Source organism: Nasonia vitripennis, chromosome 2 (assembly GCF_009193385.2).
Source record: "Nasonia vitripennis strain AsymCx chromosome 2, Nvit_psr_1.1, whole genome shotgun sequence".
Taxonomy (NCBI): domain Eukaryota; kingdom Metazoa; phylum Arthropoda; class Insecta; order Hymenoptera; family Pteromalidae; genus Nasonia; species Nasonia vitripennis.
The window spans coordinates 24294054-24319478 of NC_045758.1; the positions used below are offsets into that span (position 1 = coordinate 24294054).

Sequence of the window (25425 nt, forward strand, 5' to 3'; positions counted from 1 at the left end):
AACAGTGCCTGAAAGTTTGTACAATTTTTAGAACGTTTGAAATGTGCAGCTGTTAAACTCATTCGAGTCGTTCACTCATATTCGCGGTAATATTTATTTTCATGAGTGATAGCCCATACACAAAACAACCAAATTTACCTTTAACCAATGAAATTAAAAATCTGTCGATTTCAGATAAATCATCATTTCTGGAGCTTCCATTGACACGTTTCGCATTCGAAAAGCAAAAATCATCGCGACTGATCGTATAATTTTATCGTCACAATTCCATACAGCATTATCTTCCCATCTCGGCGCGAGATTCTCCGCTGAACGACTCGGGGAAAATCTTCCAGGGCCATGTGTGTGTCTCAATGACCGAAGCCTTACACACGGATGTAGGAAGACAGAGAAAGAAAAGCAGATTGCTAGGGCATTTTTCCGCGCGCCCCGCCATTGTCATACGAGGCTTGCGCGCAATTTCGCGCTCTGCTCTCACTTTCTCTTACGTATGTGTGTATAGAGAAGCTGGGGAGGAAGGGAATTGTGTCGTCGCGCAAGGGTCACTCTGGGATCTTGGATGTTTCTCTTTTCGTCTTTCTTCTTGGCTTTCTCGTTTCTTGGCTCTTCCTCGCGCCTCTAACCCCTCCAAGCCCTTTAATTCTTTTTTCTCCCTGTCCTTGGCTCTTTCTGGCTGTAAATGTGTCTCGGCGTATACGCCCAGCCGGTAATAATGCAATATTGCCGTAATATCGTTTCGCATGAGATTCGCCAGTTTCGAGAATATTGTTCAATCTTGTTGGCTAAACATTCTATTCCAAGTTTTACGCATTCGTGAGATTTGAATACTCTGCATTTTACTACTGGAAGGTGCATTAATATTTTCATTATTTTTTCAAACGAATCTTCGCTTACTTATTTAACGGCATGACTGTTTGCATTGTTTTGTGAAAAATTCAATTAGTGGTATCGAACTTTTTGCGAAGGCACAATACGATGTACTAAAACAGTGCATCAGAGTTGAGTAAAGGAAACCATGGCAATATTGCATTCTCATTCTTCGCTACGGAGCTCGATTTCTATACCTCTTTCTTTTAGTTTTCTACCACCTCACCCTTCAATATTCCACACGCTTTTATTTCCCTGTATTTTCCACTTTCTTCTTTCCAACCCTTTCTCTGCCGCTTCTCTCCTTCTTTTTCCTTCGTGTACGTCTTTGTCTTTTAGTAGGTATGTATGCTAGTCCCATATTTTATTCCAGAGATCCTGGCCCTCCCACCCTTTCCATTGCTTTGTGTCGTAACTAGAGTCGAAAATGTGCTTTTGCGATTCCAAACGAGGAATCGTTCAAGATTTGGTTTAGGGGCTAGCCGCGCAGTACCTACTTTAGAATCTGTAAACAGTTTGATTATGCCTCGATCGGACTTTGGTAAACTGTTCAATTCCAGCGGTCAGTTTGCGCATCGCTCCTCGTTATTTGCCAATCTACGTGCTTTCTGATTTGTTCTTAATCAGAAAGCATAGGTTTATTGATCATGCGGTAAAGATATCAAAATATTTTTAAATGTATCCATTTACTTCATATGGATTGTTTCTATCACACTGAGAAATCTACGTATCTAGATCTCACGTAATGTAAAAATAAACTGCTCATGAATGAATCAATCGAATCAATTTATAATTCAGGATTCAAGATCGAGTGTACATTTTAAATTTCAAATTTCCGGTAGGATTTGCCACGTAGGCACAAGGTTAAAACCGTCACGTAAGTGATTTTCGATTGCAAGCTTTCAAGGGATGTAAAAGGCTTTTCGGAAACGACGCGAATGAAAAGCGAATCTGCTCGATTTTCAAAGTGGATAGCGGTGCGCGCGAAGCAACTGATTTCGCCTATTGTGTGCAGGAGACAGAAATAAAGAGCCCCCGTAGAAGGCAGCGTCGAAGCATACGAGAAGAGCGAAATAGAGACACGGAATAGGAGGCGCGCATGTAGTAGGAAGAGCGGAAAAGTAAAGAAGTCTGAGGAGAGACGCAGAGGAATTCCAGTCACGCGCGCGGGCGAGCCAACCAATGCAACGTCTCTATCTACTTCCTAAAAGTCTTTCTACCTCCTATTCCCTCGCGCATCTCTGCGTTTGCTGCTACTGCTGCTTTTTCCTTTCTACCGTGTACCAGACGATCTCTTACATGTCCGCGCATGTGTTGTAATTTAAAAGTCATTGAACCTCCGCAGCGGTATCCACGCCTTCTAAGTAATTAGTTCTTTTTCGAACATTTTTATTTTTACCTACCTCACCCATCATCAAAACGCATTGCAATTGTATCTTCGTATTTAACGGCTTGTCCTTTCGCTGAACAAGCCCAAACAATAAAGTGTCTTCTAGTACCCGGAATTCCGACGTGGCCCCATATTTTTCGGCTCTCCTCGGCACCCGTAAGCGGCTTCTCTTCCAACGCCTCAATCGCATTCTCCAGCAGCGATGGAGGCAGCACGCATGTATGCATCCGCACAAAACGATCTCCGCTACTCAACTCCGGCGTTATCTTCCTCGCACCGACGAGTCTTGCCGCGCGTTAAGTGGAACGTTCATCAGGATGTATCAGTGCTGCTGCAAGCGTGCCAAATTCAGTTTCCTTACGGTACACGCGCCTCGAGAATTCCGCAAAGTGCATTTCTCGCGTTGGGTATTATTTGGAGGCATGATTCGTGAAAGGTATATCGCAACGAGATAGCGCGAAGTTTCAATGGAACTCGGAGGAATGTGCGAAGGGTGCAGAGCTGAACACGATTTTGAGAATTGAGAACGTGGTACTGCCGATGGAGTTATTCGACAATTTATTCTCGGATGTGCTGGTTTTTATTGCTCGGCTTGGTAGGTAGTATGTGCAAAGAATGCAGCGGTGCGTTATTCGATCGCGGAAGATGGATTTAGATGATTATGTGCTGCCCGTCTAGACCACGAGTACAGGGTACAAAAAGTTATGGAAGTGATTGATGTTGCTTTTATGAAACCTGACATATTGCAGGAAGGAACATAATGTCAGTTTATAGGGTTTGGTAAAATATTTTCATTATAGGAAATGATTTAATATTTACCGTTTTTTTACAGCGAGAAGAGGGTACCTTAGTTTTAATGATCGTTATTTGAACAACTGCTAATAAATAATCTGATAAATAATTCAAATATATAAAATTATAACTAAAATCACTGCAATAACCGATTGCACACTTATAATACGTACGATCAACTTCCAATATTAATAGGCAAACTAATACTGTTGTATGAATTTTTCGTTTTGATAATCATCATGGATATCCGCTTACAGAAGCTATATCATACATGTTATCATAATATCAAAATCCCAATCTATATTATGTAAATCATTCGCAATGAGCTTACTAGAAATTAAACGAGTTCAAATTTCAAAACTAAAATTCATTTACAAGTTTTCAAGCATATAATCCATGCCTGAGAATAAACAGTTAACAAGCATCGAGGCATGAAAGGACTCGAGAGAGAATGGCACTCGACCATGCGTTTATCGATCAGAATGTCAATAAAACGGGGGACACTCGCCTTGCGATATGTCGCCGGGAAACGAACAGAACAAGAATCCACTCGCTCCACGCATAGCCATACCTAGCATGCCCGCAATTCATTATACTCCTACAGCAACTCGCGCGCACCGACCAATCGTTCAGTCAATTACGATTCATTGTCTGCGCCCGATGCACGACTTGTTCACAGCTGGCCCATTAGCTTAACTCGCTCACGTGACAACTCATGAAACTGTTCGCCTCGACCCGTTCTATTTCCTTTTCGAACATCCCAGTGAGCGGCAGAGTGAGGGAGAGAGAGAGAGAGAGAGAGAGAGAGAGAGAGAGAGAGAGAGAGAGAGAGAGAGAGAGAGAGAGAGAGAGAGAATGAGCGAATAGCACAAACACGAACACGTACAAACTTTTGTCACCTCTACAGCAGGCAAATGCGCATGTCGCCAGAGCCGTCGTAGTCGTTGTCGTCGCGGCCACGCTCTGGAATGAGCTCTTAATGAGCATCCACACATATTGCCTGTGCTCTTCATAATTGCAGCGCAGCTAGCTGGGCTTGAAGTTTTTCTTCCAATTTAATCTGGATAATTGGATCGAGTGCGCCTTATGGCATTGAGGGTGTGCGTGTTTCATCCTCACTGTCGGGCTATTTTTTATTTTTCGGAACTAATCAGGAATAGATTGGAAGGTTTTCAGTTCGATTTCATCCATACTGTACATTGACTCGTTTAAAAAACTACACAGGAAATGAAAAGACTGTCAAATGGAGTATCAATATTTCTTGTTTGACGAAAAAATTGTTCTAAAAGTGATTGTAACCCGCATCGGAAAATATCGGCTGAAATAACCATCTGCGCGAAATATATAGGTTCGAATCGAATGATTGAAACCAAATGCAGAGAGTGAAATAAAAACGCTCATGCAAACGTTTTATGGTCAATGAAAATTGGAAGTTTTCATTCGATTACGACAGTAAACGTATTTTAGGAATTTACAGATTTAATTTACCTACAATCCTTTTTAATCTGTCTGCGTAATTGCAAAAAAGCTTTGCGTGCAGCTCTTCGCTATACGTTTATTTACATAATGAAATGATACGCATTACGCGTTTGATCAGCACATCGCATGCACAGCAAACTCATGTGGCACTAATTAAGCAAATGGATTAGCGTGATGCGTTTTTACCCCTTTCAGGCCGTCAACTTTTTTTTTTATTTCCAACAGCGGAGCGACCATTGTTGAACATTGATTAATCGTTTAAGGTGTGTCTCCCGTGACTAAAGGGGTATTTAAAAATCTATTACGCGGACTAATTTGACATTGAAATACGTGAAAATAATGCTCTTTTTCGCTGTAATCCTCGTTAGGTCGCGTAATGCGTGCTTTTATTCGATAAAAGCCCATTTATTATCGCGTCAAACAAGAAAAAGACTGAATCGCAAATTTTCAATTACAAATTCAAATAACGCTGTAGAAGCTTTGGAGCCTTTAGTTACTCTGTATGTAATAAAGTACAGCGTGCTGTGGCTCGCATATAATTTAAAAAGAGCTGTCGGCTCATATATTTAAATTAAGGTACTTGAAAAATAATCACCACTTTTGGTAGCGGCAGCGACGACCATATTTCTTTCGAGCAAAATGTGCATTAAAAACTACAGCTCTGTTAAAAACGGCATACAAAAATACTAATTACTACACAGTGCAAACTTTCTAATTAAATCTCGAATATAGCAACATCGCGTGTGTGCGTACACGCACGACCCTACGTGAGTTTATTCTCGCGTCACAACGACGTTTCATTCAAAAGCCTTTCACCCTATGCGCGTTCTACGTAATTCAGCGCTGAATTAACATCCGAAGCGTCTGGAGTGATTACTTCAATCGATCACCTTCGATCGTGTAGTTGACTACAGAGACGAAGGACTTGTTGGCAAATAATTAGCGGGTACCGTCTCGATTCAAGTTCACGTGGGAGAATAATATAAAGCCTTCAAGTGTGCGCGCTATGCGTACAATCCCTAGTTGACGATGTTACGCAGTCATTTCACGTAGTCGAGTCCCAGCGGGGAACAGTCTTGTACGACGACTACGCAGGGGTCGCTTCGTTGCGACTGCCTCTTTCTCGAAGTAGTGCTTTCGCTCGACGAGCTAGTCGACGATTGTTCATGGCTTGGTCCGTTGGCTCTTCGTAATCGTCTTTTTCTGTACCTATGCGGTTCGATTCCACTTGTATGCAAGACGACTGCTTACCCGTGACTCTGTGGAGTGCCTGTATGCTCACGATATATTGTTGAGTTGCTCGTGGATTTCAATTGATTTGTGAAAAGGGGAAAGGCTTCTCTAATTGAAAAGCTACTCTTCACTAGAAGTTTTATTATCATCCACTTTTTACATAAAAAACATCACGTTTTTCCACTTTTCTCCCTTCAAAATAAGAACGTGTGCAAAAACAGCGTAAACTCCTATCGATATATAGCGCGTGGTTCGCGATTAAAGTTAATAATAACATTTCCCCGAGGCCCGCAAAAAGTTTCGCAAGCCTCCACCTCGGGCGGAGTCATCGACGCCGTGCCGTAAGGGAAAAACACAGCGTTAAATGACTTCATCTTCCGTAAGAAATTACTTTTAGCTATTTGCTCCCAAGAGACTACCACTGCTAGCCGACCTCGTCGTCGTCGTCGTCGTCTTCGCTCGATGCGGAGAGGAGCGAAGTGGAAAGTCCACTTTGCGCTTCATTACTAGGGCTCAAATATAACATACGCGATATTACTGTGAAACTGCGCCGAAAACTACTTCGTATATACTTATCCGATATTATATTATCATACCAACAATTAAACTGCATAACATCGATATAATAGTACAAATTATAAAGTTTACACTAATATCAGCAACGATCGAGATAAAAGCGAGCATTCGTTTATTTATACTCTGATTACATCACACGCGCACAGAACGACGTAAAATAATGAGCCATTATCCCGTGTAATCTTTAAACGCTGATAACATAATTAGCAGCGCGATTATACCGGGGAAACAAGCCGTTATTTCAACTAGTCCCGCAGCCGCCCCCGCGTGCAAGCTCGAATTCCTGGAAAGTCAAGCCGCTCACCCCTCGCTTCTAGCTTTTGGAAATTAGAATAATCAACAGGAGAGGGCTCCAGAGTTTTGCGTCCCGCGAACACACACAGACACATACCCAAACAGAGTAGATACTAATCCCTATGAAGCGAGCGAGCGACCGGAGTCAAAATCTCCGGGGTTCTCAGTTTCACGCGCTGTACGCTCGTCCTCGCGAAACTTCCAGCAAAGTCTAACGCCGACCGAGTGGGAGCGGGAAAGAGAAAGAGCTAAGAGCGGCAAGCATTATCCTATCGGCGCGGTCTCGCTCCGTTTAACACACGCGAGCGCTGCTGGAGGTACAGCCTCGAAATTGAAAATCAGTAGTACGTATGCGTATAGAGGAAGACGAGTGCGTGTGTGGCCGGTCGTAAATCTTGCCGGTTATAGGGCCGGGGAATAATATAACGTATATTATTGACGCTTCTGCATTATGAATGAGCGAGCGAATGGAAAAGAGTGGATGTGTCGAAGCATGCCCAGCGCGCGGCGTAATTGCGCGGAAAAATTGCTTATTTATTGCGAGAGTCCCCCCAGCATACTCACATCGATGTCGAAATACGAATGTTCTATTGTCTCTGAGAGAATATTATATTCAAGCGTATGAAAGCTCGAGAGTCATGTTTTTCTATTTGTATTTTTGAGATGCATTCGCAAAATTTTGAATTAATTTTTCATCCGGATGAGAATATACAGCGCGCAACGTGAGAGCTGTGAATTTACAGGAAAATTTCGCGGAACACGCAAGTGCGTATCCCTTAAAGAGTGGGTAATCTAAGCGGATTCGGCGAGCTCTTATCTCTCAAAAACGTCCGGGTAAAATCGAGAATTTTACGCAGGCTTCCAAAGCCGCACGCGAGCGCACGGTTGTACACAAAGAGCAAGAGTGGATGTATATCCCGGTGCGAAAAGCTTCGGAGAAAAAAGAAACGAGCGCAAGAAAAACACGGGGAAAGCAAGAGACGGAGAAAAGCACGTGTCCCGCTGTAAAAGCTCCCTCCATACCCGTGCGGCTTTAAAGAGAAGGGAGAGAGAGAGAGAGAGAGAGAGAGAGCGTATCGCTTTACGCGAGAGCATCAGCGGGCTCTGAATATAAAACAGTAGGGCTCGCCGAGAAAATTTGAAGCACTGTCGTCTCGTGTACGTGTGCGGCAACGGTCACGGCCGGTCTCGCTTTTGCTCTTTCTCTCTCTCTCTCTCTCTCTCTCTCTCTCTCTCTCTCTCTATCTCTATGGATGGCCCCATTACAATCTCGATTTACCACAGATGAACTCAACAGGCATTTCATTGCGATCTCCAACGATCCGTTGGCCCCTGCCGTTGAGGATTATCTGTTCACCCTAGAAAGTCTTGACCTCCCGGAACACTTCGAGTTCAGCACTATAACGGAATCGGACGTGTTGGCTGCTGTTACCGACGTAGGTTAGCTGAAGTACAAACTTCTAAAGGCGAGCATCTCAGCGCTACGGTTTTGGAAACCGGCAGCGTAGGCTGCGTGCACGACGATTAAATGGGATCGATCGGGGCCGCTTTCCTCACCCCGAGCCGGTTACGGCTGATTAATTGGTGAGGCCCGGAACAGATGAAAACTTGAGAGCGTTTCTCTGTGGCCAGTTTGCCCTAGGGAGATGCGTCGTCTGGAAGGGTAGCCTGCTTCGAGAAGTGGCTCGCTTGTATTTCGGGGACAGCTAACGTACGAAGGAAGCATTTTAAATTTCGTGGGGTTATATTTGGTTGACAGTGTTCGCGGATAGTAGTAATATAATTTGTAATTGCTGATCTCGGCGCAAGTTTTCTCCTCGTGAAACAATACGTTGAGTTTTTCCTACGTCACAGACTTCGGTCTGGACAAATGTGGGAACGGCAAGCGCGCGATTTATGTATATTTTTTCGGTTGCGGAGAGTGTGCAGGACAAAGGTCGAGTTGTACCGCGCACGTGAGACCGCGCTGTTTTCGGGTTCGAGTTTTATGGCTTTTTCTCGAAAGAAAAGTACGTAGACTCGAATCCGAATCTCGAGTACGCACATCTGGCCAGCATAACATCGGCTCGAGCGTGGGCCCGCGCTGTTGAGCCGAGCTGTGCGGCGCGGATGTTGGGCTCGGGTTTTATGGCGGATCGGTTTAGCGCGGGCGGCGGGTAAGCTTCGACAACGAGTGCTTTGAGCGGCTTTGTTTTATAGTTTTTGTGTGGATGAGCATTGGAGAAGGGAAATTTGGGATTTCCCAGCGACTGTAAAACGATCGGCGACTAGCGGTGGGGTCGAGCGTCGATCGTCTGCGAGGGCGGCTGCGGCAGAGTCAGTCGAGAGCTGAATTCCGAGCAGTGCGCTTCGCAATTTTTATTTGAATATAGTTTTTGTTTTACTGAGTTTATTTGTGTTTTAATTATTTATCCTTTCTTCGCAAATTACGCGAGAATACTCTCGGAGTATTAACAGCTGCGGTTTCGCACTTTGACACCCAGGCCAGGGGAAGTGACGGCATCCCACGCTTTGCCGGTTCTCGCTCCCTTACTAAGTCATATTTTCAACCTGTCCCTGAGCGAACCCTGCTTCCCATCTGCCTGGAAATTGTCACTTGTGCGCGCACTCAACAAAGTCAGTTCACCAACAGCCGTGACTGACTACCGTCCGATTTCACTTCTCTGCTTTCTATCCAAGGCCCTCGAGTGGCTGGTGCACAGGCAAGTCTCAGAATACCTTGAATCAAGGCTCCTACTAGATAATCTTCAAACAGGCTTCCGCACTGGTCACAGCACTCAGTCTAGCCTAATGAAACTAACTGATGATGCCAGGGCCGGGATAAACAAAAAGAAAGTAACACTTCTCCTTCTCTTTGACTTTAGCAAGGCGTTTGACACTGTGTGTCACGTCAGGCTCCTGAGAAAGCTATCCACCTTCGGCTTCTCAAAGCAGGTCATCCGCTGGTTTGCCTCCTACCTCTCTGGGAGAGAGCAGGCCGTCGTTGGTGACAATAGCGAACGATGTTTCCCATCTCATCTATGCGGATGACTTGCAAATTTACAGTCAATGCCACCTTGAGGAGCTCGATTCTTTATCAAACAGGATGAGTGCTAATGCCGAGAGGATAATGGGCTGGGCTGCACAGAACAGGCTAAAACTCAATGTTAACAAAACCAAAGCAATTGTCCTGGGCTCCACCTACTACATAAATGCACTACCTTCAATAGCTAACACCTATATCAACATTGGGGGTGCCCAGGTCAGCTTTGAATCTTCTGTGCGTAATCTGGGATTGGTGCTTGACTCTAAACTCACGTGGAAGGAGCACATTACACAAGTGTGTAAGCGTGCTCACTCGCTAATGTACAAGCTTTACTTTTTCAGAAAAAGTACCAATCTCAGATTGCGCAAGCACTTAGTGCAAGCGCTCCTGTTTCCCCTTATAGACTACTGTTCTCTTGTATACTGTGACCTGACGCAGGAACTCGACTTAAAACTACAGAGGCTCGTGAACACGGGGATTCGGAACATCTATGGTGTAAGGAGAGATGAGCACATCTCCCCATACAGGCGGGAGCTGTAGTGGCTTACTACTGCCGGGCGCAGGAAGTATTTCACTGCTTGTTTCTTACGAAAAATGTTTAACACTGCCGTACCATCATACGTACTGGCCTATTTCGACTTTCGCGTAGCACTCCGGCCTGTTAGGGGGGAGGTGACACCTCTGGATATCCCTACTTTCGCGACGGAGACGCTGAGGAACTCGTTTCATATCAGCGCCTCATACCTATGGAACAACCTGCCACCACACCTCCGTAACACTACATCCATCGCAGTATTCAAGAAACTAGCTAAAGATTACTTTTTCGAACTCGAAAACGCATAACACATAAAAATCGTGTACACAGTCACGCACACGCACACACTTGCTCACTCTCGCTTAACCCATCTCCACCTCAGTATACTTTCACACTACACACCTACTAAAACAGATACCTCAAACTTATTATTTTTGTACTTTTACTACTCTGCTGTACATATTGAATCGTACAACATAATGTACGCAAATAAAATTAATTAATCTAAAGAAAAATCTAATATCTCTCTCTCTCTCTTTCTCTCTCTCTCTCTCTCTCTCTCTCTCTCTCTCTCTCTCTCTCTTTCTCTCTCTCTCTCATCTACTTTCTTTCTCGGTATTATAAGCAGAAAATTTCGTTGTTTTTGTTCGCACCTTTTTCAGCCCGTGCAATATAAGCTCTACTGCACTCACCCAGCTTGAAGCGAGAATACGACCTGATGTGATTATCTGCTTTGCCGTTATTTGCCTAGTGGGAGCGGAGAAAAAATCTCGCAGGCAGAACTGCGCGGATTCGTGCTATTTTGGTATGGCGTTGGAGATCCTGGTTTTAATAGTGCTTAGCATTCACAAGATTCTGTGCACGAATTGATGATTATCGGTTAAATTTACTCGATATACACTGCGCATTATAATTTACCGTATCCTTATGATAAATCGAGAAATCAGTGCGCCAAAACGATACCAGCCAAAGTCCAACGAATTCGAAAGCAAACGAATATCTGAAAAAACGCAAGAGAAAGAGTCGATTCAGCAGCCAAGCAAACAAAACAAATGAGAGCTACACCACATCCACAAAGCAGGGCAGAAAGACATAAAAAAGGGGCGAGCGAAACGAAAGAGGTCATTGCGAGCGAGAGACACACGGGCTGCTGAGGCAAAGGACGGTTAGAACGGGTCTCTCGCTGCATTCGAATTAATCTGCGCTAAACCGCAGGAATTGCTCTGGTTTACGTGTTCGCATTGCAAAATCAATATCCGCGGTTTGAGCGGATGCCTTTATCCGATTGCTCACAAAGGGGCTGAAGCGCGTGTGTGGATCGCGCGCGACGCCGCCGTCGTGCGGCGGAAGAGATGTTGCGCACGTGGCTGCTGCTGCATGACTTCTTTTGCTCCTCTCGTACAGTTAACTCGTTTTCCCTTTTTTCCTCCCAGCTAGACCGATAATTCACGATTCCGAGCTTTCATAGATTAAATGCGCGTACACGGGTACTGGAATAACGTGTATCTTGTTTGTTTCCTCTGCTGTAGCTATATAGGAGAAAACACGGAGTTTTCTATGGATCGAGATTTCGTTGTATTATTTTATCTCTAAATTCAATAAACGTTGCGCGTTATTTTTCTTCGCGACCCCGAGCTTTCGTCGGCGCTCAATTGAGTTATGCGAGCAACGAACGAAATTGCCGTTTCATATCGATAGCCAAACAATGGCGTCAGACACGAATGTCATTTTTCTCGAGATGGAAAATGTACTTTTTTCCTAAATTATATTTTTATACAGCGGCACTCAAACAATTCCCAGAGCCCTAATTGTCACATCCCTTAATATTTATCGCGCCGAATTCGGCCCACAAATCACGTCCGTATACATAATAACTATACAATTTGAATGATAAAACTCGCAGGCATTACCATTCGTTTCGCGAACACGAACCAACGCATCTGAGAGCAAGAGCAAGAGCGAGGAGCAAAAGTTGGTCGAGCCGTTGTCGGACGTCGCTCGGCTGGAACAGAGGAGAGAGAGAGAGAGAGAGAGAGCACCCGCTCGGCCAAACTTGGTCTCGCCGCCGCGCTGCTCTACATGCTAATATCTGTCCACTGAATATCGCGAGGGGAGGAACTCCTCCTCCATCTGCGAATATGAAACTCAGCTGCGCTCTCGAATTCAGCGACAAGTTGGTCGCCTCGGGAGCACAAAAAATCAGGGATGAAAGAGTCGAGCGCTTGGAAGGGGGAGAAATCGCAGATGCAAAAGATCGACGAGAAAAGTTTGCCCGATGGGCCAGATGAAGCGCGAGAAAGATGTGAAAGAGTTTCATTATCCGATGGGAGAGGAATGTCGGAAATTGGATTACACGCGTCAAACCGTGAGCCGTCGACGACGCTCTTTTCCTCTCGACGGCATCAATTGGAATTAGCTAAAAGGGATGGGAGAATTTTTCAATTATCGGAAATTGTTGGCTACGCCCGGTAAAACTGTGAGCGATTGTAACGGGGCGATAAAAGTGACGGAATTACGCAGAATTAACGACGATTGCGATGGACAGGCATTGATAGACGATTAAGACGTTTATCGATATTTAATTTTTATATTCGCGAAAGGGCCCGTAGTATTTTTTTATCGATGATCAATTTTCATATCCAACGCTCAATACTGGCGTATGAAAAAAAATTCCGAGAATCACCCTTAACGTTTCACGTTTTATAACTTAATTATTACGAGACACGGCTAAACAAACGCGAAAGAGTTCGTTCGAACTTTATAAATATGATTTCACAGCTTCAGCGCGAGCAGAAAAATTAATATCAACAAAACTTTACTACAACAATAACACTGCGGGGCCGTGAAGTTTTCCCAGCTGAGTTTCCTTTACATCCAGCGCGTTAATCTCGCAGGTGATGCGAGTGTGCAGCAACGGCGCAAAACACAAACAGCGATTAATAATCTCTCGAAACTTCCACTTTTCCATCTCCCTCTCTCCCGCTAATCGGCTATCGCTATATAAACGCAGCGTCTTCCTTAGGAGAATACCGCCTTTCTTCTTTCCGTTTCCCTTCATTGAAAAGGACGACGACGAGGAAAACGTCTCGCCGTGGGCTCGTGAAAAATTTAAGCGGCCTTATTGAATTCCCGCTTAATCCCATTTAAAGCTGCGCGCGCGCGACCCGAACAGACTGTAAAATTTTATTGCATTACAGCCAAGGTGTCCCACGAGAGGGAGAGAGAAAGGAAGACAAAGCGCAGACGCCCGATGAAAAAATACAAGAGCTGCAGCACTCGTGCGTCTCTTCGCCCTCGCTGTAGTCTCGGATAAAGAGACTCGGAACTTTCGCTAAACTTCGGATGTAATTAAGGACAATAAACTCGTTAGTGAGACCGAATGGCCCGTGTAACCGGCACTTAATACTGTATTTTTCTTGTTTAAGGAATTACGCCTGTGCTTGCAAGAGTATACGAAAAGCAGCGCGACTCCATTTCAGTAATGATATGCACGCGAACTCGTAACGAATATGAATTTCGATGCCTTCTCGTTATTCATACGCGTATCTTCGTTATCCCCGCATAAAGGACTTTTGATAACATTCTCCATTTGTGAAATTCTACGAATCTGTGCAACGCACAACCTTCGCAACTCGTATTGAAAGCTTTTCGGAAAATAATTGGGCTAATCTGGCCGTGTCACCTTTTAGATTCGCACGCGAGTTTGCGGCGATCCTTCAATTCACTGGAGCATAAAACCCAAAAATTAAAGCACACTTGGCTATTTTTAGGCCGTTGAAAAGTTTTTTTCCCGCTCAGCACGCCCGCAGGCTTGGGCTGCGGCGAGAGCTGCGTAAAGTTGTTTCGTAGAGCGAGCGATGAAAATATGCGAACATCAAAGTGCGAACGCTCGCCCTGGACGGCGACTCAGATAACGCTGGACCGAGCCGTTTGTCTGTGTATACGTGTTCATCGAGTCGTATCGAGGGAGGGCGTCGAGTGTAGATCGCGAGATTAAAAGCCAATACGTTTTGCCGAGCGATAATTCTGTCGCGGCGGAGTCGATGAAAAGCGTATACGTTATATGGCATATCGGACGTCCGTACGGAACTGCAGTGACGACAGCTCGCGAGTTTTATAACTGAAGTCGTATTGTATTCGTTTCACACGGTATGATTTCATTGATTAAAAAAAAAAGTGAAAGCTCTTATCAAATGAAATTTTTTTCACGATAACAAAATCGTTATCGATGTGTTTCCTTGAAAAACGTACATTACATCGAAAACGTTAGCTTTTAACTTAATAAATAGTACGAAAATTAGTTCAATAATTATAAAAAATCAAGATCTGCCTACTCGAAAGCTCGAGCTATCATTTACAACCGCACTATCAGGAAGAACCGCGCTCATTAATTCGGCCGAAAGCAGCACGTAGTATCTTCGCTTGATGAACGCGCCGTAAATTAACTCGTCAGCAACGCGAGCACATCCTCCGAAAACTCGGGACTATCCGAAAAAGCCAAAACCGCACATAGAGTCCAGACTAAACAAATTCACTGCCGCAGCCGTGACTATCTCGAAAGCCCTTTTCCTTCTCCCGCAAGTACGGCCTGCCACATCCTCTGCTGGCAAACCTCCTCCTCCCACCTCGACACGCCATTAATCACGCGGTCTCTGGTCAGCAGCGCGACCCTCTATCTCCCTTCTCTGTTTTTTCTCTCCTCTTCTTCGCGAGACAGTGGCGCAGCGCGACGAAAACATCGCGGAGGACAAGGCTGTCGTGCAAAAAGGTAAAAGAGCTATGCCCGGCGAAGGAGAGGAATTTTCGGAGCTTGCGGAGATTTAATTTACGAAGGACAGCCCGACACTGGCGTGCAGAGCACGACCGTGAGGAGACTGTTTATACGCGACGCCGTTGGTTTGTACTGAGGATTAACGGGTGCGAGCGGTGAGGGATGGGAGTTTTTGAATTGTTAAAATTGCCCGCAAGCTCTGCGAAGAATTAGCGGCTGAAAATCAGACGGCGATTCCTTGAGGTGTACTGTGTGTGTCCTTGAGGTGTAATGTTTATTTATTGCTGCTGGGATATAGAACTCGGATATTGTCGAATTGTTACCTGGCGACTTTAATTTTGCCCGTTTCTCGATGTGTATTGATCGCTTTAATCAAATATTGATTAATCGTGTTCTACTTTTTAGTTTTATATTATTCTCGTGCAGATCGAAATTTTTTATTAGGTCCTCCCTTGTTTTACTTTTCACTTTTAATTTTCTTTTAGCAATAAAGTTCGTACGATGCCAATTATTAAAACCTAAAATTTGTTTTTATTTACAAATCGAACGAGTATAAAAATCAGTTCAAATCTCCATGTTTCAACGCATCCATCTATATGAAAAACAAAAAAAAAACGAAAATTAGCTTCGGGCAAGAGTGACGGTCAAACTAGCAGGCCGTGTCCTCTGTGCGCGGTAGCGCGATACGAGGCTTTTGTAATCCCGTCGCGGTCGCGATAAAGTCCATTTTTCTGATACGACCGTTGAATAGAACCAAACGAGAGACCTGTGGTGCGCGTGTTTGTTATTATGTGGTCGTGTCGAGCTGCCACGTCGAGTCCTACACACGCAGCCCTTTATGTCGCGTTTGGTCACGGAGCTGAGTTTGTAGAATGATGCCCGTCGTGATTTTTTTCGAGCTTTATTTTTCGTGTTTACACGACCGAACGTGAATTAAAACAATCGTTTCGATTCGATCGATCGATTGTAGTCGAGGCAATTTTGTTTTACCGGAAAAACCAGGTAAAAATGTCAAATCGGATTTGCCTAGAAATTTGAATTAAAAATCATCTGGGCCGGTTTAGTCAGGTACAGCTCGAACGAATTTTCCGAACAACAAAAAAGCAAAAATGACGAAATAAAGACGCGTACACAGAAGATCTCGGCGAAACTGTTCACGCGAATTAGCCACGGTGGCGCCAGCAGCACGCAGTGCGCTCGCATATAAAGTCGAGGTTTCAAGGAGTGTAACGAGGCTTGGCCGCGAATTAGAGGAGAGCTGCAGTAGCGGCTCCAACTTTCTATGCACAATGGAGGACCCTCGCGAGGGTGTGCTTTCGGTTACCCACTCGACTTTCTCCCCCCCCCCCCCTTTCTCCTCCGCGTACACCCTTCTTTCTTCCCGCTCGACGACATTCCGAGATAAAGAAAGAGTGCGAGAGAGGGACCAGCAAAAAAGGGTCGCGGAAAGAGGTGCTGAATTGTGGAGATGAACGAGTGGCGAGCGCGAGGGATGAGAAAGAGAAAGCGTCTTGAGGAGGGGGAGCACTTAGGTTAATTGAACCATGTTTTTCGGGAGGACTTTTCGTTTGTTGCATCGGGCCGCGCGCAAGAAATTGCACGATGGGGAGAAAAGTTGCTCGCGTCCTCCCTACGATTAAGTCGCGCTATGTGTGTGTATATACTGTGCGGTTTTAACGGGTCTTCTTCCACTGGTTCTGGGAGGGTTTGCCTGGTGGGAAAAAGTAAATAAATGTATACGTACTATATTATACTAAAACACCGTGAATAGATCAGGTAATTAAGACTCTTAATGCTGCTCCGCTGACAACTTGTTTGGCTCGCGTTAGTTGTTGTTGTTATACGCAAATGCTTCAGATAATTAAAACCATGCAATAACGGAGGATCAATATCGTTCATAGATTTATGGTATTGAAACGGGGAATTTAATCGTTTCGATTGCTTCGCGAAAGTTGTTCGAAAATATTTTCACGCAAATATATCGCATTTGCATTCGGGGAAACTCGAGCTAATTAATAAAGTCCGCAAGAAGTTTCAGGCACCACAGAGTTTTAATTTCTTCATTCAATTACATATTCATAATTACGAGAGTTGTCGGCTAGATACGTCCAATTAAAAGTGCCTTCGTCATCTCTCTCTCTCTCTCTCTCTCTCTCTCTCTCTCTCTCTCTCTCTCTCTCTCTCTCTCTCTCTCTCTCTCCCTCTCCTAACGTACAGCGAGCGCGATAAACTTCTCTCGACCAGGAAATATTTCCCTGGGCGGACATAACATCGCGCGTGGAAAAAAAAACACGGAAACAGTTTGTGTATACGTTCAATTTATTTACCTCCCTGAAACACACTCTCACACATACAATACATCGCTCCATCAGGCGGGCGTCGGTTAATCAAAATTTTATTCCGTCCTCTTCCTCTTTTCGTCCGTCGCGTATACGCGAGCGCGGCGCGGGATTAAAAAGAAAAAACATCGCGCGCGAGCGAATCTTTGCCGCTCATATACCTGATGGCAAAACCCTGTCCGCAGGTTTAACATTGATAAGCACGTATGTGTATACGTTACATACGAAAAATTCGTTAAAACTCATCCGGTACAGCAAAGCTCGACGCGCCAAAAGTATATAACACTCGAATATTCACGCGCACATGCCTCGAGAGTGCGCAGAGCGTGCGAATTACCTAAAGGCCGAGCGCGAATGCACTTTTTACGCTCGACGAGCCGGGCGCGAGCGACTCGTCGGCGATAATAATGCCACTATGCTGCTACACACTCGCGCGTGGCTTCGTAATTAGCGCTGGAATTGAATAATTAGACGCGATACTATGGCTTACTGATGAGTGAAAAAGAGGAGACGACTAGCTGGTGCGAGAGTTATTTCTGCTGACGAAAAATAAAAGGACGTGGGGTGTGATGTAACTGTGGGTTGCATTCGTGTGGGTATCAGAGGCGAAATTGGAACGTGAATATGCTGGTAAACATTTATGACCGATTACAAATTAGCTAAACGAGAAATATTCACGATTTTTATAAACAAAATAAATAACGACTTCTTTTCTCTGGGATATTTCATACTTTGGCATTTCGCTTATTTTATACAGAAGAATGTGAACTTTTTGCTATTCGAAACGCTCACGTACATTTGACGTGTTCCTCTCCATTATGGTAAAATTGAAGAACGGGTAAAAAAAGACTTTTATCGGAAATCGCGCAGCGCGCGGAATGTTGAAATAAAAATTTTAGATTTCCAATAAAGTTTTACTGGATTTTGTATTCTGGCCGCGTATTCAATACGGTTGAAGAAAAGGTAAACATCAAAATCCGTGTATATATATATATATATATATATATATATATATATATATATATATATAGCGACCATTTTTATCAATTTCGTGTCTTGATCGCGCAGGGAGCGTCGAGGCGCGTACGCGAAATGAAATTCTGAAACGTAAAATTATAAAGCCTCGCGAGAAAGGGATCGTAACTTTTTAATCACTCGAAAACATGAATATTCATGCCCCGGCTCGGCCCGTCGCGTAATTACGATAATTATATAAAAAGCAAGATTATGTCCGCGGCACGCATCGGTGCGTATAATTTCGCCTCTAAAATATCGCCGTAAAATCTGCATAAAATAGTAATAACAATAACACAGTATCGCTCTCTCTCTCTCTCTCTTTCTCTCTCTCTCTCTCTCTCTCTCTCTCTCTCTCTCTCGCTCTCGGCTTTTGTCTTTACGGCCTCTTACTCCTTTTTTCTCCTAACGAGAGAAGCCAGACACTGATGACGAGACCCGGCCGCGGATAGATTAAGCGAGAGGCCGCCGCGTAAACGGGTCAGCGGATATGCTTCGCAGGTGACGCCCTCGGCGAGACACTCGTGTTTTCTTGATGAAAGTTCGGGCTGATGCCGATATGCATAAATGTAGGGCCGTAAACGCGCTGTTTTAGAGAGCATCCTTCGCGCTCTCCGGTTCCGAGAATAAAGAGCCTGTGCCTTGCACCGGAAAATTATATCAGCTGCTCTGTGCTGCCACTGCTCTGTTGCCAGGAGCTTTTTCGAAAGTCGAGCTTTTGAGGCTGTTTTGACGTTTAGACTTTGATGCCTTCTGCTGCGTAGTGTATTGTGGTGCGAAGTTGTAATTTCACGAATCTCTGGTAGAGTATTATGGAGGAAGATTTATTAAAGACTGAAGTTTTTTTCCACAGTCAAAGAACTTCCAGTTGACGGTACTTGAAGTAGACTTTTTCATGGTCCAAGTTTCCCGAAGATTTTATATGATAGGGATTTTTCTTATTCCGCAACAAATATTACTTTTAAAACTCGGAGAATCGCGCTTTTTACGCCGAGAAGAGGGAAACTTTTGATAATTCATTACACGTTAATAAGTAAGCAAAAGCAAGCTCTAGCTAGTTAATCTTCGTAGAAACGTCATCGCCTGCATTCAACAGCAGAGCGAATAAGTAGCTTATCTCACACAGGGTACACAGAAACTCCCCCTCGTACATAGCCTCATTAAAATTACGAACCTGGCGCCAAAAAATCGTCCTCTCCCCTTTACACGTCAACGAAAATGAGCCTCGAGTAATAAATTAAAATCCAGACAAGAATCTCTCCAGCTTATCACGTCGCACACCTTTAGCCCTTCCTCTTCGACTGCATTAACCCGGCGCGCGGTGGTGTAAGTAGGCCGAGGGAAATTTTCATGACACGACATGCGCCCGACTCCAACGACGACGACGAACCACCACAAGTAAACAAGCCCTGCAGCTTCGCGAACGAAAAGAGGCTGTAGTACAGAGGAGAGAACGTGCCGGACGACTTGCGCATTGTCGAGGTTCTACGCGAGCGCGTGACGCCCGGACAAGTACGACAGGCCGTTATTATGCTCTTGCACGGCTGTTTGGCCGCCGCTGGAAGCAGGGGAGTCTCTCTCCTACACTTGTGTGTGTAGAGGGTCGTTTTCACGCGTGCGCGCAGGAAACACGACGACGAGAGACCTACACCGCGCCGTAAATATCTCGGCCCGAATATCTGCCTCAGGGAGGTGAGGGACCATTTTTCCCCGCTCCTCGACTGGATCGTCTATTGTGACCCGTCAGCGCGACACTTCTTCCTTCTCTTCCTTTTTTTCAACAGCCAGCGAGTTCGCGTCGACTTTTTTACCCTCTATTTTCGCGCAGCAGCGCAGGTAACAGCTGCGCCGAGCCCTGTGCGTGTCGTGTGTCGAGAGAGCTTCGGTCTCCCGTGTGGCCGTTAAGGAGGATCTATATACGACACCGAAACCTCGTTTTCGCGCACGCGTCCGTGATTTCGGCGCAGGAGCAGTTGGCAGACATTGAATATTTCGAATTCCACGGGGGAAATCGAGCGCACTCGAGCGGATATCTCGCTACGTTTCCGCGTAATGCTATGGGCTATCAATTTGAATTTTTACAAGAGAGGGGGCTCGTTTTAATGTATACACGCGCAATGTGTGCCGGAAAGCGAGCGAGAACGCGAATGGCGCTCGCTCGATGCCGTTATTGATATGTTATTTTATGCAACGATGAATATATTGCTCATTAAAACTTTCTGGGTTATGCGTCGTTTTTACCATAATGACGTTGGGTTGTTGATAAAAGTCTGCGGATGTACTGAAATTAATCATTGATTGACACGAGACTCGCATGTCCGACCAAACCCAGACGTTACTACTGAATTCGATCTTGTTTCTGGCATTTTTGAACGATCATTTATAATTGAACTGATTGGCATTGCTGCGATGACCAATGCCGTTTCTGTGAGAATTTAATTGTTGTCAAGCGTATTCACTCATTCCGTACGATGTATAGCGCGTTGTAAAAAGCATTTGCGTATATTAAAAATTTTGCGTAAAAAGTCGTCGTGCCATTCAACATTCCAGCAATTTTTAATATAGGCGACACTTTGATGAAAAATTACCCACTAAATACCCCATCATTCTTGACTCTCCGAAAGTGTATAATGATATAAGAACAAAAGATATGCAATACAACAAATAAAGAAAGAAAATCTACTCTCCTGTTGCAGATGACTTCAACGATTCCGCAAGTCCGGGAGTGGGGCTAGAGAGAGTGAGAAGGGCGCGGTCGAGGAGGCCGCGGGTCGCTACCGAGAGGCAGCAGCCATGTGGCTACTGATGTATGGCTGCCTCGCTCTACTATCGGCAACACAATCGCAAACAGGTATGTGCTAACTGTCCCGGGGCGCTTTTTCGCGCTTCCACATTCCACGTGTATGCGAACGCGGTGCCATTTGCGTTTCATCAGAGTCAGCTCTTTGTTGTCCGACACACCAATATTCATTCGGACTCGATTCCTTTTTTTCGTAATACGCTGTTGGAATATCGCGCAGCGATCGAAAGCGTTGAAAGCCTTAAAATTTTAATTCGAAATTACATGTGACGAAGAGATTTTTCAATTCGTTAACGCGGAAATTCAACGAACGAGCTCGATTTCCGGCAAAATTCGTTATGTGCCGTGCGGTTCTCGTTAATTTTTTTTCTTTTATGTATGTATGGGATCGCTCTTGAATGAAATTTAATTTATGGAAATATTAATGTGAAATATCGAGATAAGTGGGATGTTCGTATTAAATTGCGTAGGTATACATATTTTATTATAGATGGGTACGGTTATCACATTGTGTAACCAATATGTTACCCTTGACATTCTATTATATGCAATTATAAATCAATTAATTTATTTATACTGATCACTCGCTGCCCTTTCTTCATTAATTACTGCTCATATTTTAGCAGTTTTATTTTATAATACACAACCAATTTCGCGATACCAAAATTTCGTCGGCTAAAAACACAGGCGCACGTCAAAATATATAGGTAGGCTTCATCGTTGCGTGAAGATCGCATTTTGAAGCGGCGAATTTACAGGATAATCGCTAGATGCTCCTATAGCTATACAGCGCATTGTTTCATCAACATTGAGCCGCTTCCCATTTTTGCGTGGAACAACGAGAGCGCTGGAATAATTTCGAGTCGTTATATGATTAATATTCACGGAGCAAGCTTTACGAGCTACACTGCAGCGGCTTTTAAAACCATGTTATGCTCCCCAAAGTAGCGCTCATTCAATTTACTTATTATCGGGCGTCGAATAAGGAATATTCAACGTTACCGAAACAGCTTCGCCGGCGTGTTTCAAGTTCTGCTGTATGTAATCACTTGCATATATAATTCGAAGAAATATGTTAATTAATTTCGGTTATAATATACACTGCAAATGTTGGTCTGTTTCTCAGTAAAGTCTCTTACAAACTTCACTGCTGATTTAATTAAATTAATTAGTGTAGTGTATCCCTCCAAAATCTAAATGTAGTATAACTGCTGGCAGAAATAAAGTTATGGAAAAACACATTAAATAATAATCTATAGTTTGTGCGGTATCGATAAGATAATATCCTATATGTTTAACTCGAAGCTTTACATGAGATAAGTAAGATACATATTAGAAATTTGGAAGAGCATCTTCAAGAAAATGGCTCGCTCACAAACCATCAAATATGTATCAAGGAACGCTTACGTTGGCGAAATAGCGATAATCAATCTCGCGTTCAATATTATATCGAGTTTCTACTGCATTTTTAAGCAGACAAAAACTCTTTGTAAACCGTACATTATCCATACGACAGTTTATCCATTGCAATGTTCCAAATACATGTACAACAAAAACATCAATCCCACAAGCGTCACATCTTATCGCATAATACCAATAACATTCGAATTTTTCAACCGCGTTATCGCTCCGCTTTCGACAAACATTAGCCTCGCGTGCAGCTATCGGCGCTAGACAAACACGCCGTCGGATTTGCCGAGACTTTTCTCTCCGCGACGCTGCTGGAAAACGTGTTCTCGGAGATTTCCCTTTCGCGTACAGACGCGACTACCACTGCCGCGCGCTGAATAGAATTCCAAGGATGTGTAGCTTGTCTTCGGCGAGGCTCACGGCAACGACGATGTTGCGCTACCTGCTGGCGCTGATGCATGAGGATAGGAGAGAAAAGAGGGAAGAAAAACAGCGAGGCAACGTAAGTGTATACTTGTTGTGAAGAGATGGTGTACCGGAGTATGTACGCGGAGCTTGCGGCTGCGTTTTCTCTCACGAGACAAGATGCTAACGCTGTTAGGTAAGATGCCGAAGTATATCTGACGTATAAAACTTTTACTTGACTATCTTTGTATACGTGCTACTCGAGCGACGTAGCGCAGCAGTGATTGAAAAAATCGATTTTTCGAGATGTAAAATCTTTATTCGAGATTCGTTACATGGCAACGTTCTGTTACGGGTTTAAACGTGTTTTCCGACAACGTAGACGTTGAGAACATAAACGAATAGAGAAAATAGACAACTGAAAACAGTCAAATTACATTTATGAAGGAAGTGGGAAAAGGAATGAGTAGTCGGGTTCTTAAATAAAAAAATGCAACAATTTTGCGGTTAACCTAAATATAAACAGTAACTTGCTTAGGCATAAAAACCCTCACGGAACAGAGGGAAAAGCCTGAGCAAGCTAGTGAAATAGAAATTATTTATTGATCAACTAAATTAATGAATTTATGTAAGCATAAAATACAAAAGTCAAAACTTATTATCTAATTTAACTTACGCAGTGGATAATCGATCCTTATATTTACAGAGCGCTCGCTTACCTAATATTTCGGGGATCAGCCCCTACAATAACGCCGCAAATCGCAAATATCGGTGCGCTGTACGTGACGGACCACCCTCTCTTCTGGGTAGATTGTCGATCGAGAAGATGGAGATATCCCGGGGTGGCAACGCCCAGCACGTCACAGGGCCCCGACGTCTCGGGAACGGGTCCAGCCCTCGCTCCGTGAACGACTTGAGACGACTCGTCGAGTCGTCGCGACCGGGACCTATAGCGAAGATTCGCTATGCGATAACAGCACGCTTGTGTCTCGCCCACACGGAATTACAGACACTTTATTTACACGAATTATAGAAATAAGGGCGATTACTACAGGCACAATACAAAAGCTACACGAGAATAGAGGTAGGCTTCGGATCACACTGCTCTCGATCGATGCCGAAACGAATCTGACGCTCTCGCGCGCACTAATCGATCTCAGACCGCAGAAGGGCTTACGCTTTCTTTTCTTGGCGCGCCATAATTAACTCGTCATCAAGAGGCGCGAGAATCAAACCGTGCTAGGTGATACATATTTTATGCGGAGACGTATAATACGCGAACAACAACCGATACATCGAACTCGTCTAAATTAACAATAAACAGTTTATCGTATTTCTATTCGATTCACTCTATTCACAGAATCGTAGTATATAAAACGAATAGCAAGTCCTTTTTCCAGAGCATTAAGCGTTTAAGTAGTAATAGTCGACTATGGTCAGCCTCTCGTAGAAATACACACACCATCAACTCCAAGCACGTCGACGATATCGCCGCCTATTATAGTCAGAGCCAATCGAGCTTGTATCTCTTTCGGAGAAAAAAACTTTCCTCATTACTCGCAGCTCCGTCATCGCGCTGGATAAGCGCGGCGGATAAAAACTAGGCGGTGGAAAATGCCGATGGACAAATAAAGATGAATAGACAACTATATAGCCCGGGCAAAAGCGCGAGCAAGCGAGAGAGGAGGGGGGAGGGGGGAGGAAGGGCTCGTTTATCAGGTCATCGCGGTAATAAATTTATCCCCTTTGCAAATGCAAGCGGCAAAAGCCCGGGCTGGAGTCGAGCCAGGCAGTGTAACTTTTTTCGCGTGACTTATGGCTCCGTCGTGCGGCGGTGAAGCGAGGTGGCTTTTGTTCTAAGAATCTCGATGACTCCGCGTCGTATTATCTCCTTGCCGAGCCGTCGACGACGCCTTCGTGGCTGCGCTATAGCCTTCTGTCTCGCTTCTCGACTTGATTTTGCACGCTCGCTTTTCACGCCGCGAAAGACTGAAGTAGCTGCAGAGAATTTTCATTTTTTTCTCTCTCTTTCATCGATTTGGATTATCTGGGTATTTGCGCGATACACTGCTACCGCGCGGAGGAAAGCTGACGCTGCTTCTGGTACCGATTGTAGTTCGGGTCGCGGGATAATCGTTCTTTTACTATCTCAGATTGTTGCCGATACCTCCAATAAATGCGAAATTATAACCAGTCATAAACCGTGATCTCGAGCAGGCTTACGAGTGGCCTTTATCGAGATTTGGATTTGTTATTTCTGCGATGAAAAGTAAAAGAAAGCAAAAAAAGATGTTTAGATCGTCTATTTTATACAGCGATTCGCCGTCCACGTTTCAATAAGAAGTTTGCCCCTGTACCAGCGTACAAAGTGGGGCAATCCATATCTCTCGAAGTACGTGACGAAAAAGTATCCAATCGTCACTCCAGAGCATTCGAAAATTTTTGATCCACGACGGTAGCTGTATATAGAACGTATATACAGGGAGCCAAGGGAG

The 25425-nt window shown here is 44.4% G+C and overlaps 1 protein-coding gene across 7 annotated transcripts in view; it reads left to right on the top strand.

The window, feature by feature from the left end:
- Nucleotides 1-25425, top strand: part of LOC100117285 (obscurin) — a 198578-nt gene that overhangs the window by 143078 nt on the left and 30075 nt on the right. For all 7 annotated transcript variants that reach the window (XM_031924322.2, XM_031924321.2, XM_031924325.2 and 4 more), the window contains one exon: nucleotides 21012-21166. In XM_031924322.2, coding sequence (XP_031780182.1) covers nucleotides 21109-21166 — 58 coding nt within the window. In that variant the 5' untranslated portion in view covers nucleotides 21012-21108. The remainder of the gene's footprint in view (nucleotides 1-21011; nucleotides 21167-25425) is intronic.